General features: G+C 41.9%; 1 protein-coding gene across 3 annotated transcripts in view; it reads left to right on the top strand.

Moving 5' to 3' along the window:
• DNER (delta/notch like EGF repeat containing) overlaps window positions 1–18,827 on the top strand; it is a 263,164-nt gene that overhangs the window by 110,508 nt on the left and 133,829 nt on the right. For all 3 annotated transcript variants that reach the window (XM_031452326.2, XM_064485240.1, XM_064485241.1), the window contains exons 2-4: window positions 1,739–2,041; window positions 4,326–4,420; window positions 6,623–6,789. In XM_031452326.2, coding sequence (XP_031308186.2) covers window positions 1,739–2,041; window positions 4,326–4,420; window positions 6,623–6,789 — 565 coding nt within the window. The remainder of the gene's footprint in view (window positions 1–1,738; window positions 2,042–4,325; window positions 4,421–6,622; window positions 6,790–18,827) is intronic.

Here is an 18,827-nt window from a genome sequence, read left to right as displayed (position 1 = left end):
TTTAAGATATCAATTGATCGATGTCTTTATTTTTTCAATGCCTTTTTAAAAGAAGCCCCACCATGTTGCTGGGTTCCTCAACATGCTGGAAGTAGAGCAGTGAACACAGCAGATAAGTCCATGCCCTGATGGAGCTCACGTATTTGAAAAAAGGAAAAAAGGGATTGTTTTAGATTTCATAGTGCAGGAAGGCTTCTCTGAGGAGGTGACATTTGAGTAGAGAACTTTGCAAAATGAGGTAGAGAGCTGTGGAAAGTATGAGAGAAAAACATTCCAGGCAGAGGACCCAGCAGGTGCAAAGGTCCTGAGGTAGGAATGACCTTGGCATAGTCCAGGGACAGAGAGAAAGCGAGGAGGGGTGAGTAGCATGTGTGGGAAGGGGCCAGATCAGGGAGGGCTTTGTCTGCCATCAAAGGACTTTGGGTTTTCCCTTGAGTTGGTAAAGATTGTAAATATTTTAAATTATTTACACTTTAAATATTTTCTTCAGACACCAACCCATCTACTTTTCTCTGCCATTCTGTGAAGGATTTGCCAAGTGATAGCATAGAATGAACAATGTGGTATTTTTGGAGCTTCATTTTATTCTATCCCAAATCCCTTAATCCTCCTAAAGGAGTTTGCTGGAAATTATTTGACAAGGATAATTAGCAGAACGAGTAGCTGTTTTTCCATGCAGAATTCTATCCGCGTGTGTGTTTAAGAATGAATTCATTTCAACAAGAGAAATTGAGGGTCCCGTTTCTCTGTAGTCTATTCTTCACTCAATTCTGTTTTATTACCAGCCCTGAGAAGCCAGGGCACATCAGACAGAGGTCTAATTTTCTGTTATCACAGAGGCAAGTGATAATTGAATAAGCTCTGTGAACACGCCTGAACGCTTGGGCTGTCTGGGAAGAAGCATTGTTACATTGTTTCATTTTACATTGTTTTTGTATCATCTCCGAGTAATAACAAAGGACTAGTCAGAGGTCAGCAAAGGACTCAGAGATAAGCACCTTCCTTAGAACATGAACAGAATTTAAAGATATGCAACTGAATTTTTATCTCCCATATCCAGCAGGGTCTCATTTCTCTGTAATCACCCTCCAAAATAATGAGGTAGAAACCATCACGAAACTCCGCTTCACGTAAGTCATCATCATGATGCCTTCTAGCTTGCTGTTGTCATGCAAGCTGATCATTTTGGAGCCTTTAATTAAAAAACATCACCTTAAAAAGAATGGTTCATCAGGTAGGAAACTGGAAGTTATAGGTAAGTGCATCTGTAAGGGAGATGAACCGGACAGTCATTTTTCATGAGGAAATCCCGCAGTGGTCCAGGATGTGAAAAAGGAGATTTCAATTTAGATTCTTAGTATTGTTTGTCATGACCGGCAGCTAAAAATGTCAGAGTTGGTGTATTCCTAATGAGCCTTGATTTTTAACAATTTTTGCCTTAGAAAATTCCTCTAAACACGCGTTCCTGAAATCCACATTATTTAGGGCCTTGGGTTGGGGGAGGCTCTTCTCCATGAACTTTGTACTGCTTTATTGGACGCCTGTTACCTGTAGAAGGGTTAAATGTTAGGACGACCTTGGGGAGCGCCCCCCAACAGCACAAGTAGTTAAAAATGCATAGTCCACAGGAACAGCGTTTCTGTTAGAGCAGCAGCTCTGAGCCACGGAGCTCATTTCCCAGCGACCGCAACACTTTCCTTACGAGAGAATAATTGACCCATTTACGGTCTTGTTTCAGCTTGTTGCAGATCCTTGCGCCAGCAACCCGTGTCACCATGGCAACTGCAGCAGCAGCGGCAGCAGCGATGGCTACCTCTGCATTTGCAACGAAGGCTATGAAGGTCCACACTGTGAACAGACACCTCCCAGTGTCCCAGCCTCTGGCTGGACAGAGTCCATGGCACCCAGACAGCTTCAGCCTGTCCCGGCTACCCAGGAACCTGACATAATTCTGCCCGGCTCTCAGGCAACCGTCACTCTGCCCACGTGGCAGCCGAAAACAGGGCAGAAAGTTGTCGAAATGAAATGGGATCAAGTGGAGGTGAGAAGATTTTAGTGAATATGTTTTTATGTAAGGAGCCAGTACAGTTAAAATAGCTTCCGTGGTTCTGATATCAGCAGTAAAAATGGAATAACTTCCACATTGAACGAAGTGATACGCCTAACTTCTTTCCTGTCTGCATTTGTGTACAGGAACTCTGTCTCGTTTATGCAAACCAGACTTTTCAGTTATGATTGTTTTGCGCCATGAAAAGAGTAAACAAGAAAAGAAAATGAATGAAATTATTTTCTGGAACGATATCCACATACATTTCTGTGAGATAATCTTAGACTTGGGGGCAGGCAGCTCAGTGAAGAGTCATAGAAACAAGCATATCACAGACCCTCCATTATTGACCTAATTTTCCTTCATAGACTTTTATGCTCCATTTTTTATTTGTTTGTTACTGTTTAGGTTTTATTTTTTGTAACTTGCAGCCCTTTAATGGGAATTAGGGGGGAAAAAAGCCATCAATGATTTTAAAAATCTTTTTGGCGATGCATTTGAGAATGATATTTCCAAATTTTATTCATTTTGGCAGCAGCAAATTCTGTTTATTGAATCTTGTCCAGTCTGGGTTTGGCTTATTGTATTTTCAAACTCATCAAAAGTCTCATTTTTGAGGATTTTCCAGCAGACCTTTAAAAGTTGACATAAAATATAAATTTGCTTATTAGGAGAACTGAAGAACGAATCAAAATCATGAATTTGAGGTGACATGGGCAGAGGGTAATTCCATTCCGTATCTTATCCTTTATAAGACCCCCCTATAGACCTGTGGTTGTAGATTATTACAGGTTTTGTAGCTTAAATGAAAAAAAAAAACCCATATAGATCTTTGTGTAGCATTTTTAGAGTCTAAGAATATGTCTAGAAACTTTGCTTCTTGTTATCAAAGAGGTAAGGCAGCATTTCTTGTTTTATTTTCTTGGGTAATTATAACCAGTTGACCCACTTTTTTTTTTTTTTTTTTCATTGCCACACAATTTGTGAAGGCCCCATTTAGCCTGCAGGGCAGTTCTTCTACCTGTTCTAATTTGAGACTTATAATAGGGGCTTTGAAGTTACGATTTTAATACCTCTTTGCTGAAGGACTCACTTCTTGAATGTGAACTAGATTTGGTTCCACGTTTACCAAGGAGGTATCCTTTAAAGAAAATTTCCCCCAACCCGCCATTTCAATCTATTTCTGTAAAGACATGCTATCCTACAGTCCATAAACGTAAAAAAGAAACAACTCATCTTCTTGTCACTCTGTTATTTGTTCGCCTGTTTAAGAAGCAGGTTAGAAGTGTCGGAGGGAGCCGTGAATATATTTCTGGACAATAAGTTCTACGCAGTGGGAGTGGAGTGAAAGTGCTGAGAATTTCTGTGTTTTCTCAGTGATGACGGATACTTAAAATTTTTTTTTTTCTTTTTCCTTTGGTAGGGAAATAATTAGGTTTATTTATTTATTTTAATGGAGGTGCTGGGGATTGAACCCAGGACCTCATGCATGCTAAGCACAGACTCTACCCTGGAGCTATACCCTCCCCCAAGATGGCTACTTTTAATATCCTTTTATTTTGACTCTCAGGGGTGTGCACAGGGATGGCATGAGGAATGAATGAATAAATGAGTCAGAAGCACCTCATGGACAGAGCTCAGGTATCAGCAGTATGCTACCTGATCAGCACAATTTCCCACCTTGAGCTCCGTTTTTGGTACCCATCAGTATAATACTTTCCGGAACATGTTAGTTAAGAATGAAAGTGTGGTCCACAGGGGAAGAAAGGGCAGCTCCCAGCTACCTGGCCTTAGTGTGTGCTCCTGAGCCCACCTCCGCACAGAGCAGGGCCATCCAGACCAGACACGTCCTGCCTGTTGCTCGCCGGAAGGCTCACTCTCCTCTGCCTGGAAACCAGTCCTTAACAGCCACCTCCTTGTCCTCTAAGTGCTCAGTCCCTCGTTACCCGCAGACTGAGCAGAAAGCAGAGCAGCCTGCCGGGTGGGGAAGCACATCTTCCCCTGTCCCTGCACCATCCTGTCGGCAGTTTTAGTCACCCCAGTAATTCCTAGACTGATCTCAGCAGACCTTTCACATTTCAGAAGCTCAAATGGCCAAGTTTTTATTTTCTTTTGAGTTTGTGAGTTTTCACTTCTCCGCTCAGGGCACTGTCCCCAGTGTCATCCAAAGGAATGGAGTGGCTGCAGCTCGTGGAATTTTGCTTTCTAATACTATCCTGTACTCTGATTAACCCTCATAACTTGTCTTTTTGTCATTGTTGCTCTTTTTCTTCCCCAGGTGACTCCAGATATCGCCTGTGGGAATGCCAGTTCTAACAGCTCTGCGGGTGGCCGTCTGGTGACCTTTGAAGTGCCGCAGAACACCTCAGTCAAGTAAGGAAACTCTCAGTTAAACGTTGTCGCGATTGATACTGTGACTAGATGCCCGGTGGTGTCTAATCACGCAGCTGGGCTGTAACTATCAGTCCAGTGAGAATCCTGAACGGATAGACGTGGCCTATGTCACTCAAACACTAGAGGGAGCTGTCTCAGAGGAGCTGATTCCAGTGAGGCTGGAGACGTGGAAGTGGACTGGGGGCGGGAGGGGTCACGTGGTAGATAAGAAACCCAGGTGCTTTAGGTAAGATCTGCAGCCAGACCCTTCACTTCCCCAAATGACCTTTGCTTCCACAATTCTTTGGCTTCTTAAGATTTCAGTGGACCATTGGTTAAATTCGTATGCATAACTTACCCCAAATTGAAAATCCAAACATTGCAATTTTCTCTTTAAAAACAAACAGGTGAGAAGAGAGTGTTTTGTTTTGTTTTAAATTTAAGCGCCTTCAAATTATGTAATTGCCCACTGTCACTGGTGGGGATGGGGGATGCAAAGGGTAGCAGTGCTGACTGGGCACCTGCGGGGCACCAGGTGCTGTGAGTTGGTGAGTTGCTGGGGAGTGGGGGTGGAGGCAGCACCCCAGACACGGTGGCTCCCACTGTCGACCCTCCTCTGTTGCTATTAACTGCCACTCCCCACCCAACCCCTCATGCAACCAAATAGGCGTTTGCTGTCTAATCCTCAGGCGCTTTGGAAGACTGGGGGACAGGTGACCCTGGCCTGGTTAACCAGTGCTGCATCCGCGCCATGGTCAGAGGGCGGTGGGCACTGGAGACCCACTCTTCACTGACACAGGATCATTTTTGCCCACCTTGCCTTCTAAACAGTGGAGCCAGCCCCTGACAATATTTGGAAGAGGGGACTTGTTCATCACCCCTGCATCCCCTGCCGCCTCCCTTGAACTCATGTGGAGGGAAGGGCCAGGATGGGCAGTGAGCTCTGGGCACCAGGAGGAAGTCCCGACCCTGGGAAAGACGTGGCATGCCAGGCAGCTTTGAGTTCTACCAGCAGGGGGAGCCCTGTGCTAAGCGTTTTGTTGCTCGCACTACAGACGAAACCCCACCATCCAGAGCTGATTTCAGAGAAATAAGGATCATTTATGTTTATGAAACCATCTGCCAGTTTTTTCCTGTCTAGGTCATATTGTTTTACATTAATAAGTCTTTCTGAATAGTTCTGATCTTTCCTTTTAAATGCCTTATTTTCCCCTCCTTTCAACAAACTTGAAATTCCTCAAGACTTTTTTAGGCTGCAGAGCTGGACAGAAATAGCAGATTGTGACCCAGGCTGAGTATGATGGGAGTGCTTAATGATCTCTGGGTGCTGAATTCACTTGGGAGGGCTCCTAGCCCCTTCATTTTCCTTATCTGTGAACTTGATCATTTATCAGCCCTTTATCGAGCCCCCTGCTGCAAGCCAGGAGCTCTGTGCTGCGTGCAGCTCTGAGCACTGACACGCATTTCCCCAGCTGCACAGAGGATGGGCGGGCAGCTGCCAGATGCTGGGAAGATGCTCAGGGGAGATCTCAGAGGAGAGGTGATAGTGGGCTAAGCCTTGGAAAATGATGCATCTCCCTGGTGGAGGAGGAGGCAAAGGCTGAGAGTCAGGATAGCGCCTGACCTGGGCAGCGACAGTAGCTCTTTGTTGCAGGGGCACCGGGTAGCAAGGATGGAGCTGCAAGATTTGAGGCTGAGAGGGAGGTGAGGCCGAGCTGGACTAGTCTTCTGTGGCATCTCGTTCTTTGAATTTTATCCGGAGAACAAGAAAAAAATGGGGAAGCCTGAAGCATGGGAGGAGACACACTTTGACTCATTTTAGCAGCACAGCTCCGGTGGTTTGGGGATGCACACACATTTATAATAAATTCAAGCAGGACTCTTTATATGTATGAATATGGAAGGAGTCATCTCTAAACTCAATATACCCTTTTACTATTGATTAACATGGTTGCCCACAGATGAGTTATCTGTTAAGGATTTTGTGGTGTATTTTTGATCAAGTGGGGAGATAGCGTTTCCAACAAGTTGGGGGAATGCCCGCTCTGAGCAGGCACCTGTTTGGAAGATCTTTCATCCGTTTCTTAGTACCTTTGTGGATGTATGTGTTGTCTTTATTTCTATGTTTCATTTGATGGCCTGATTCATCCTAAGATGAATTTTTTGTAAGAGGCTTTCTGTTTACTTTGTTCCTGTTTTCAGAATTCGGCAAGATGCCGCAGCCTCGCTGATTTTGCTGTGGAAGGTCACGGCCACGGGATTTCAGCAGTGCTCCCTCATTGATGGCCGCAGCATGACCCTCCTCCAGGCCCCCGGGGGCCTCGTCCTCTTGGAGGAGATGCTCGCCTTGGGGCACAATCACTTCATCGGTGAGTTATGCAGATCCTGTATCCAAAACTGCATCTGATTCAACCCCACCTGGGCTTGGTGTTTAGAGACAGTATAGAAGGAATTTTGCCCAGATAATCTGAATTCTAGCCATCAACCGAATTCCCTCCATTTTAGGTGAGATTTGGCTTATAATCAAAATTGCCTTCTAAGATAATATTTCCAGTGTGGCTCAAAATGGAAAAAGTTTGGGCTCTGGAACCTGGAAGCTGTACCCCAGCCCTGGCCAGAGCATCATCGGTGTCTGATCTTTGGCATTTCATGCTCTGAACCTCAGCTCCATTTTTGCCTCTTCAGTCTTTTTTCTCCAGGAGTTGTGGGCGACTCGAGGCATGGAATGCTGGTGTCTGAGAAGAGCCTTGGTTTCTGCTTGATCTTGGCCTGACCCAGGGTCCTGGGCTCAGCACCTTAGCAAGCAATTTACCACTTCTGAGCCTGTGTCTCAGATTAAACTTGAGGGGAAGGGGCTCACAATGCACTTTGAAGTCTCTCTTCCCCACACCGCCCCTCCTCCATGGGTCACTTCTGAGTTTTCACTTTTTCTGAAACATGGTGAAGTCTCTAGTTTAACCTTCTCTCAACTACTATGTGTCCAATGATTTGTTTTCCGATTTCTCTGCCCTGGAGGAGAAATAAGCTTTAGAAAAGTGTGCTTCCCTGCCCCCTCCTACCCCCTCCATCTCCTGCTCCCCTCAAGGGCTCACCTGGGCAGTTTCCAGAGGACGTTCTCCTGGTTTAGTATTCGGACTGTGCCCTGACATTTGTCTTCATCCTTCACCCCGTGTCGAGTGCCTTTGGGACTGGGACTTGTAACTCTGGCCCCTTAGCAGGTTGATATCATCACCTTCTTTATTCCACCTTGCTTCCATCATGCAGCCTCAACTCAAAGACACAAGCTCAAGTCTAGACTGTGCCCATCCCAGTCCAATGCACCCAAGTGGCCTACTGCATCCTGCTGTGAATACCTTCTTCTGCCAATCACATATCCCATCAGTCCGCACCTGGAGGATAGGGGGTGGATTATGGGGTAGGGGCAGCCTCTGTCTCTCAGGGGTGTTGGAAGGATTTGATGAAATTGGAGGTGAAAGAATAAATTACGCATGTTAGGGATGATTTTGGTTACTGTCACTATTTTTTTCTGTGGTCCACTAAATATTTTGCTACATTTAATGGAAACATTCAGACATTCTCCAAGATTTGTGTTTGATGCAAATATCATAATGAAGATAAACTGGTAAAATGAAATGCCCACCTCTGTGTAATTTATATTGTGTTTTATATTTGGTCCTTCTCTGATGATAATGTCATGTCCCAATCTTTGGAAATCCAACTGGGGGAGGCAGGGATTTTGTTGGTCGGAGAGATGAGGCAAAATCAGCTTGGGGAATGGGCATGCTGGGAAAAAGGGGGGCATTATTCAACTTTGGACCGATTTTTCACTATTAATATGGATACTAGACTATCTGTTAGAAATTGTGTGACAAAGTATTGTCAACAGTTAAATCTAAATTTTATTGCCTAATGCATTATGAATTACTATTGTTTGCTTCCACATCTGTCACTACTGTCACTACTCTTTACAATGTCAATGTTACCAAAAGACATACATTTGAAATGTTATCTTACCTTTTATACTACTTTTGGTTGTAACATAGCTGTGACTTTAGACTAACGTTGGGAGTAGGGATGAAGATTAACAGAGAAAGATTTTTCCGGCAGTAGTGTTAATTTATTCTTCTGAGATACAAGAAATTTTATGAACTCCAGCAGAACCTGTGTTCGTTTTGCTAACAAAAAATTTTATGGAAAAACATGTCTCTTTGGTTGGAATATATTGTTCCTTAGAGGAATAATTTCCAAAAAGTTAATTTGATATGTTCATAACTAAATTAAGGAATTCTTTCTCAGAAATTATACCTTAGGTTATAATGAGGAGACAAGGATTTTGATCCTTTATTTCTGAAAACCACTATTTTCCATTTTGAAAATCTATGATCTGATGATCTCTTTTAAAATTTCCTAACTAGAGCTTTCTGTTTTGTGTGGCTTTGGGACAGGCTCACCATCTTTTAATGTTACTCTTTTTCCTGTGATGAGAACTTTTTCTCTTTTAAATGGAGGTAGTGGGGGTGGAGCCCAGGACAGTGTGCGTGCTCAGCATGTGCCCTACCACCGAGCTGTGCCCTGCCCCGTGTTACTCTTTTTAAAGATAGCCATCTTGTTTCACAAGCTCCTTCTGAGGGACAGTGGCTGGCTTCCTCGTGATGATAAATTGGTGACACCTACACACTGCCAGCTCCTTTTAAAAAATCTTTTTATCTTAAAGAAACAAGGTTTCTGGAGGGGGAGCATATAGCTTAGAGGTAGAGAATGTGCTTAGCATGCCTGAGGTCCTGGATTCAATTCCTAGCACCTCCATTAGAAAAACAAACCAACCAACCTAATTACCTCCTTCCCCACCCTGGGGGAAAAAAAAAGAAACAAGGCTTCTCTTTTGTAATCATTGTGGAAGCCTTATGCTTACTAGGTTGATTTGTGTTTAACTCTCTTTTTGCGACTTTAATTTTTTTTTCAAAATCAGCTTCTTAAAATAATTACTTTTTTACAATACCGGACATGAGGACATTTTAGCTAAGAACCTAAAGACGACTTTTGACGACTACAACGGGGTTCATCCAGCAGATGAATAAAGGGAGGCCAGTGCAGGTGGGAGAAGACCTCCATGCCGCAGGGAGAGGAAAGTTCCAGAATTGTGCTGCTGTGTTTAGTCACTGCTGTGCCTTCTTAGAAAGAAACTGGAAGCCTTCTCAGAAGTCGACTGTCTCCTCTCTCCCCCTCACTCTCCGTAGCTTCCAATACGTAACTGAGGGCACAAGGTATTTTAGTGTTTCCTGCAACAGAGGAGCCCCTCCGTGTCTTTGAGAAACAAACTTGGTTGCCATCCTCAACTTTACATAAATGTTCTTTTTAAATAAAGTTTATTGCCAGGAACCTGATTTTAATATTCTACACATTCCAGATGACAATGTATTTATATTTGACCTATTTCAGCGCTACACCATTTAATTTTTCAGTTTTCCTTCATTACCATTGCCTTATGAATATTTACACTGTTTCATAGAAAGAGATGATGCAACAGTTTACACCACGTGTACCTCTTCCCTCTGTGCCTCAGGCGACCAACCTCTTTCCTCCTGTGCTGTCACCTAGTTTTGACTTTTCTGCTCTCTTCTTAATTATCCCTTCTATTTTTCCCTAAATATGTCTCTTCCAGATATGTGATTTGCTTTATGCAGTGTTTTGGGGTAAAGAACTAACTCAACCTTTTTTTTAAGCATCATCTGCTCCAAAGGAGGCATCCGAGGTCCTCAGTAGCTACCTGAAGATCCGTTCACCCAGAGGTCTGGCTTCCCGAGTAGGAAAGATTCACTGTTAAGGTGGAATTGCTGTGAAATGCAGTTGTGGTTTGCCTGTCTTAAGGAAGATCATTTTTTGTTTTGGTTTTACATGCAGTTGCTTGGAGTCGTTGCTGTGATGGACGATCTCAGGGATGGGGGCCTCTGTGTTGGAAAGCTGCAGGAGGTCACCATTCCCTTAGGGTGAAAGCTTCATTGGACTCCTCTAGGCTTTTATCCTCTCATCACCTGCCCGTAGGCAGATGGCCCCTCAGTTCTACACGGTGGACCTCTGCTCTGTCCACCCACTACCTGTCCCACCCCCACCTGGACCTCCCTCGTCCTCCCATTCTCTCCATGACTCCGTTGGCCAAATCTTTCCCTCAAGACCTCATTTTAACTCTCCCCACTTGGAGTTGTGTAGGAGAAAACAACCAGTTAAAGATTTGACTCTACATGGATTCCCAGATCTCCTGAAATTCTTTTCAGTGCCTACAAACACACAGACTGCCCAGAATAGCCTCATCATTAAATCTCCTTCTGATCAAAAAATCCAGCGTGTTGGCTTTACCGATTCTTCTTGTTACCTACTTGCTCAGAGAAACCCTGCTTCAAAAAAAAATTTATGAAAGTGTAGTTAATTTACAGTATGGTGCTAGTTTCAGGTGTACAGCAAAGTGATTCAGTTACACCTACAAATATATGTATATATCCTTCTTCAGATTCTTTTCCATTATAGGTTATTAAAAGATATTGACTGTAGTTTCCTATGCCATGCAGTAAACCCTTTTTATCTATTTTATATATAGTTGTGAGTATCTGTTAATCCCATACTCCTAATTTATCCCTCCTCCTCCCTTCCCCTTTGGTAACCATAATTTTTTTTTCTGTGTCTGTGGTCTGTTTCTGTTTTGTAAATAGGTTCATTTGTATTGTTCTTTAGATTCCATGTATAAGTGATATCGTATAATATTTGTCTTTGTCTGACTTACTTCACTCAGTCACTTAGTATGATAATCTCTAGGTCCATTCATGTTGCTGCAAATGGCAATATTTTATTCTTATTTATGGCTGAGTAATAGTCCATTGTACATATATACTACATCTTCTTTATTAATTTATCTGTTGATGGACACAGTTTGCTTCCATGTCTTGGCTACTGTAAATAGTGCTGCTGTGAACATAATTCAGGTACATGTATCTTTTCAAATTAGGGTTTTTGTCTTTTCTGGGTATGTGCCCAGGAGTGGGCTTTCTGGATCATATGGGAAGTTTATTTTTAATTTTTTAAGGAACCTCCATTCTATTTTCCATGGTGGCTGCACCAAATGACGTTCCCAACAACGGTGTAGAAGGGCTCCCTTCTCTCCACACCCTCCCCAGCATTTACTATTTGTAGACTTTTTGATGATGGCCATTCTGACTGCTATCAGGTGATACCTGTTGTGGTTTTGATTTGCATTTCTCTAATAATTAGCAATGTGGAGCATCTTTTCGTGTGCCTTTTGGCCATCTGGATGTCGTCATTGGAGAAATGTCTATTTAGGTCTTCTGCCCATTTTTGATTGGGTTGATTTTTTTTTTTTTTTTGATATTGAGTTATATGAACTGTGTATTTTAGAAATTAAGCTCTTGTCAGTTGCATCCCTTGCAAATATGTTCTCCTAGTCTGTAGGGTGTCTTTTTGTTTTGTTGATGGTTTCCTTGCTGTGCAAAAGCTTGTAAGTTTGATTAGGTCCCACTTGTTTATTTTTGCCTTTATTTCTTTTCCCTTGGGAGACTGATCTGAGAAAATATTGCTATGATTTATGTCAGAGAATGTTTTGCCTCTGTTCTTGTCTAGGAGTTTCGTGGTGTCATGCCTTATATGTAAGTCTTCCAGCCATTTTGGGTGGGGCTGTCTTTTCCTCCTTCTGAATCTTGTGGTTTAGATTGCTGGTCACCCTTTACAGACATTCCTCTAACCCCAACCCTGGAAGTTTCCCCCTTGTTTCTCACTCTGTATAGCTAGTATCATTTCCCCCAGCCCTGTCTCCTTCCCCTTCAAACAACTCCATTATTAAATCCTTGCTTTGCAGGCATTTAAGTCTCACCAACTCCTTTGACAATCACTTTTGCAGCCAGCATCACACAACTCGGGGTCGGAATATTCCCTATTCTCTTCGATTTTTTGGTATGCTGATTTTATATCTTTAATTAGCCTATAAATTCCTAGAGAGAAGGGACCATGTCATAGCTCCTTGCACCATGATGATCCCATGGTCAACCGAGGGATTACATTTTGTTCACGTGTGACAGTTATTCTGCTAAGTAGATGCCATGTGAGGAAAATTTCCAGTTCTAAGTGTCAATCTTAAGAATCCTTTGTAAGTTTTCACAACCCACCTCTGTGACATTTAAACTTCCCCTCTGTGTTACATTAAGAGTATTTTAGGGGATCAGATGAAGAAAAAAGAGAAAGAGAAACTTTTCATCATTCTTTTGGGAATGCTGCATTTTGCACTTTGTCCTCTAAGATCTCTTGCCTGGGGAGCCCCGGGTAAAATAGTCAAAGAAAGTTGGGAAAGGACACCAGCTATAGAATCATTAACATCTTCTTTCGCTAAAAGCTTAAAATTTAACAAAGGAAATGCAAATATTTCACCTTTTCATGGTCATCTTAAAACCACAGTTGAATATGTCTATTGAACTCCCTGCAACAGGGGAGAAAGAAACTTGTGAATGTTCAAATAAAAGTCAGGAGTTGGAAAAGAGCAAAAGCGGAGTATAAGTAAGGCTGTCCCAAATGGCATAATTTAGATAAAATTATTTTAGCCATATCTGCCCAGTTGGGAGATTTCTGTTCAAAATAAGTTTTACTTAAATTGAAACCATATTTCAATGTTATTATCAATCAAGATTATTCTTTTTGATTTTTCTGTTATTGGTAATTAATATTAGGAATTTTTGGTTGTTAGTTTGAACTTCAGTGCTCAGCTGTCTTCCTAAATATTGTCATGGTCAGCATCATTTATTTATTGGTGCCTATTGATTGTGGTGATAAACCAGGCACTATTAAAAATTTTTTTTTCGTTCTAAACACACATGGTCCCTAGAGTTGACAGTCTAATGTTCACCAGGCCCCACTGAGCATTGGTTGGCCAGGTTGTGATGGAACTGGGGCAGGTGATCTAAGATTAATGAGATAACTTTTTCTACCCTTCAAGACAGTCCCTGGAGCCAGGCTTTGTAGACAGATAGATTGCTGGTCTACAGAGAATAGATTGCTGGTGGCCAGAGATGGGGGGTAGGGTGTGAGGGGGAGTGTGAAATGGAAGAAGTCAGCCCTGGGGATGTAGTGGACAGTGTGGCGACTGAAGTTAATAATACTGTCTTGCCTGTTTGAAAGTTGCTAAGACAGGAGATCTTAAAATTTCTTATCAGAAAAAAAATTTATAACTACGTATGGTGATGGATGTTAACTAGACTGTGGTGATCATTCTGCAGTATGTACAAATAACAAATTATCTTGTTGCATCCATGAAACTGACATAATGTTATATGTCAATTATACCTCAATAAAAAGAAATAAATAAAAAAGGAGAACAAAGAGGCTGCAGGTGATTCTCCTATCATGTGGGCCTCATGCATTATGCTGAGAGGTTTGCTGGGTTTCTGGAAGCAAACTGAAGGTATGTCTTTGTAACCATAAATCCTCCCTTTCTCCCCTGCCCCATTCTGCCTTATTTTCTCTCCCTCGCTCTCAGTCCCTTATTTAAAAAATAAATCTAGTGCATTTTATGTATAGATTCATTGTGAAAAGTTAAGAAAGAAACTTATTTTTGTATGTTCAGGAATTCCTTATTAACTCTGGAAAGAAGTAAGTACCTTGTTATGTAACCAAGCTAGTGAATTCTAACCCGAATCTTATCCACAAAATTTGGTCAAAATAGTGAGAAGAAACTTTCCCTGCTTCTTTTAACTTAGAGACAAACCTTCTCCGGGCTTTGCCAGTTTTCCTTTGAAAGCTTTTCTTAGTTTCTGTCAGTGCAGATTTCAACTGAGAAAGCAAATTCTTTAATTGCCTGTTTTACAGCCACTGTTCTGCTCCTCCATAGCTTTTCTTCTGTTTCTTCTTTCTAAGGGGAAGAGAAGGGAGAGAGGGAGGAGGGGAGAGAGAGAGAGAGAGGGAAGGAGAAGGAGAGAGAGATCATCAAGGCTAAATATATAAACCCAAGGGAGTATGGTTTTCTCTTACCAGATGATGATTTTCCAATTTACTCTCCTTCGGAAAATAAAAAAGGCTCTATTGTCTATTTCTTCTCATAAAAGTAATATATACAAGAAATAAGAACAACTGAGATGTACTTTCTGTAATTCTCCATCCATCCGCTGAGCATCAGTGTGTACTGTGCACTTTGCAGTGTTTCCTTCCAGACACGTTTCTTCGTTTGACAGTGTGTGCGTGTACACACCTGCTTCTTTGGAAAGAAGAACACATTCGTGTGGTGTCTGGTTATTTGCTTTTTTTCTCTCACTATATCACTGACATTTTTTCCATTAATGAATAAAACTTTGTATTCTTCTTAATGACGGTGTATTTTTTCCCCTGAATCAATGCACCATGATTTATTTAATCCATATGCTATTGTTAAGCAGTTATCTCCTCCCTTCCTTCCTTTCTTTTGCCTCTTTAAACAGAATTTCAAATGTCTTGGTAACCTCATCTTTGTATCTTCTCTGGTGATCTATTTGGGTTGAATTCCTAGGTAAATTCCCAGGTGTGGAATTTACTGGATCAATGTGTTTGAACATTTTAATGACAAATTAAAATATATTATCAATTTGTCCTTCTGTCTTCCAGTTTTCACTCATGATAGCCCGTTTATCTTTGGAATTGTGCCTTCTTCCCCTTCCATCAACGTTTGGGCAGAGGCTTTTAGCTAGATCCAATTTGAAATTTACCTATATGTCTTAGAGACATCCTTAACAATCTGAAACATTAAGGGATCTCCTTGAGGAGAAGAGTGGTCATTAACAGTTTCCAGAAAAACAGGATAGTAAAAATCTCTTTAAGCTGAAGATATTTAAAGTGGTTTAATTACAATATTGCGTTTACACCTCAAAGTAATGATGAATGTGGTGGTTTCACTGTATCATTGAGTTTGCACATCAGAGCGGAAGTAAAATGGAAGTAAAATGGCGAGAGGAGGATGGATAATGAACACGTGGTTGCTGCCCTCATGGTCCTTGTCACCTTGTCGTGTTCATGTGACACTTCTCTCATTTTAATGTTATGCAAAGAACATCCGTATTCCAGAAGACTACAACCTCAATTCTATTTCCATCTTTTTCTCTTAAATTATTTTGCTTTCCCACTGTAGTATCCTGAAGATAGACTGTTAAGTTCCTTTTATCATGGACTTTTTTTTTTAAACTGAAGTAGGGTCAGTTACAATGTGTCAATATCTGGTGTACAGCACAATGTCCCAGTCATATCTTAGACTTTTTTTATGAGGTCAAATTATTCCATGAGAATGGAGCAAAGGGTTTTCCAGAATAGATAAATATTTTGAAAACCTATCAGGGATGCTTTAGAGATGATCATTTGATTTTGACACAAAAGTCATGGTAATTGTAATTGTTTTTCACCAAGATCTTGGGTATAAAACTGAGAGTAGCAAGTAAATGGACTCAAGTAGGGCATGTCAGCTGGAGAAAGTTGTCCAGTTTTTGGTGAGGAATATAAATAATTAGGACTGCATTTTAAAGAGATACTCTTACTTTCTTCTCTCTAATGCTCTCTCTGACATTTGGGTTCTGAATGCCATGATATTTTTGGTGTTCACATGCATCCTTAACAAGCACAGTGCTCTCTTGGCTGTCCTGTTTTAATGCCATAATTGTGAATTTGACCTACAAAAGTTTTATTTGCTTGGTAGACAAATGGAAAAGCTCCTTAAAGAATACACTGACAAATACTGTTTGGCTGCATCACTAGTAACAGATGACAGCCTCTGGAACACTACCATGTTAAAAAACAGGATTTACGTCACCTGCTTATCCACGCATAGCCTCGTTTATCGTCAACAACCCTTTACTGATTAATTACTATGTATAGGACGCTGTGTTCAGGACTGAGGATACAAAGAAATGGAAGATCCCAACTCCTGACTTTGAGGGGTTTTAGCCTCCAGACAAGTAGGACATGCTCCATGCTTCTTATGTAACCCAGATACATGTTGTCATCCTGTGGCTCAGTCTTGTTCATAAAGTCACATTCAAATAAACACAGTCCAGTAGCCAAAAAATGAATCACAATCACTTAAAATCTTCTTCTTCTTCTTCTTTTTTTTTTTGGAGGGAAAATGAAAAGAAGTAGGGAAAATGCATTTCTCTTGTTCAGCAGAAATCTGATCAATCTTACCTCCTCCTCACTGCTCTCTTAATAGTCTCCATGTATTTGGCAGTTACTTTGTGAAATTCTCTCTCCCACTCTCAACGTCTGCTCCCCCAAATCTCATCCTAACACCCAGCCTTTGAAGTTTTTCCTCCCTTTCTCTTCCTGTTATTTCCGCCTTTTATTTTGCATGTCAGTGTAGCCTCTCTGTTGTTTTTAGTTCTTCTCTCTGTCTGACCCATTACCTAGGTTCTCCACAACAAAGAGCTTGCCTGGGAACTGACCCAAGAAGTAAGAGTCCTCCCCCATTGGAAGTGGAAGTAAGAGGAAGATTGTAAATATTCATAAGTAATTGTTTCTCCTCTTGGGTATTAATGATCTTGAGATGCTGTTGCACATAAAGTGGTAAATGAGAAGACAAAGGAGTGTATATTGAATATCAGATGAATGACACAGTCAGTGTAAGGGCTGCATGAATTCAGAATGGAAGAGTAATCACCAAGTTGGGGAAAGTTCAGCTTTGGACTTGAGGTATATCTTGAGCTTGGCCTTGAGATACAGAGTTGGTGTGAGAGGGAAAGACATTCAGGATGAGAGGAGAGGTGTGAGCAGTGATGTGGGAGGAAGGATGCATGTGCTTCTAAATAACAGACCAATCTGGCTGGAGCAGCAGATGCCAATAAACCGTGAAAAATTAGGAAGGACAGGATGCAGAAGCTAGACTGTGAAGGGGGCTGCATACTGTGTTAAGGAGTTTGCATTTGGCTTGTAGGCAGTGGCGACTTGAGTTTTTCAGCAGAAAAGCAGGTCGTGACAGGTGGTGGATAGCATGATGAGAACTGCAGAGTAGCTTTTGGTGGTGAAAATAAAGGGTCAAAATCAGCTGTCCTGGAAATTTAACTAGACCCATCTCCTGCAAAAAAAATGATGGCCCTCAGAAACATTTGGTTTGGGCTTGTTTCAAATTTTGTGTATCTGGTCTTCTTTTAGAGAATACATTGTTGAGGTATGTAGAGGCACACATCTCTCTGTCCATCCATCACACACAGATGTGCACAGAGGTGTACTCGTGTATGCATAGGCACAGATAGTTGCATGTGCACATACACGGATGCTCCTTTGTGCATATGCACCAACACAGGTGCACATCTATACATAGATTCACACACACAGAAATGCAAAGATACGTTGCACTTACGTGATTTAAAGGACTTGATAGGCGGGTAAGTATGAAAGGATACGCTTGGAGCACGTGAGAGGGAACATGTAGGGGTACACAACACTGAGCAATTAGTTTGGAAAGAAATGGCATTTTTCGAGTTGGAAATAAAGCTAGTATTTATATGGAGAATATTGTATGTAATATTCACGAATCAGAAACAACCAGCAAATGAATGAATGAATTTTGTATTAAGGTGATAGCTGTATTTTAAGAAGCATTTCCTTTAGAATATGAAAGTGTGATTGGCTTCTACAAACAAGCTTGAATCCAAAGCTTGAATTTCATACTGGGAGCCCCCTCTTCTCCGGAGGTGGCAGGCAGACCCTTAACCAGGCGAGCCTACAATTAGCATTAGAAATGGCAGCTAGAGAAAACGGAGCCCCACTGGGCCTGTTCAATCATTCCTTCTTTGTTTCCGATGTGAACAGGTGAATAAAGGTTCGTTTTGTTTTCTTTTGTTTTGGACCTCGTACACACTGGGATTGTGGTTAGATTTTCCAGTGGTGAAGGCAGGCTGTTTAGACAGAGTCAGATGGGGATTTTGAGCAGTAAAGTTTGTAAAGGAGACGATTTTTAATTTGCTACATTGACAGCTACAGAAAGAACTGATGATCAGATAGTATTCCCAGGAGTTCTGTAAAGACTGAAGCAGAAGTGAAATCTGTCCTGGGACAGATAAAAGAAACCTATTTCAGCCCACTGAGTGGATGGTCACATTGAACTAAAGAATTTAATTTCGGGAGAGAGTTGATTGGGAACAAGGACAACTTGTAATTCATTCTTTCTTAGTAAGCCCCCGAGGCAGGACTGGTGGTGTTGTTTGTGGTCTGGAGCAAGGCATGGTTTATAATGAGCCTTGCCACCTAAATTGGTTTGGGGCTCTGTGTTAGGCAGCTCCTGGTGGGGGTGAATGCCACCTAGCTCTGTGGACGGAGCTGCGTCCACTGAGGCTGGCAGCTAGGGCAGGAGACCAGGGAAGCTGGTCCCGCACCTCCCCAGCACTACCAGCTTTCCTTCCTGGGT

The sequence above is a fragment of the Camelus dromedarius genome, chromosome 4 (genome assembly GCF_036321535.1).
Source record: "Camelus dromedarius isolate mCamDro1 chromosome 4, mCamDro1.pat, whole genome shotgun sequence".
NCBI lineage: Eukaryota > Metazoa > Chordata > Mammalia > Artiodactyla > Camelidae > Camelus > Camelus dromedarius.
Note: the sequence above shows the minus strand (reverse complement) of the source record. Positions and strands in the feature narration are given on the sequence as shown.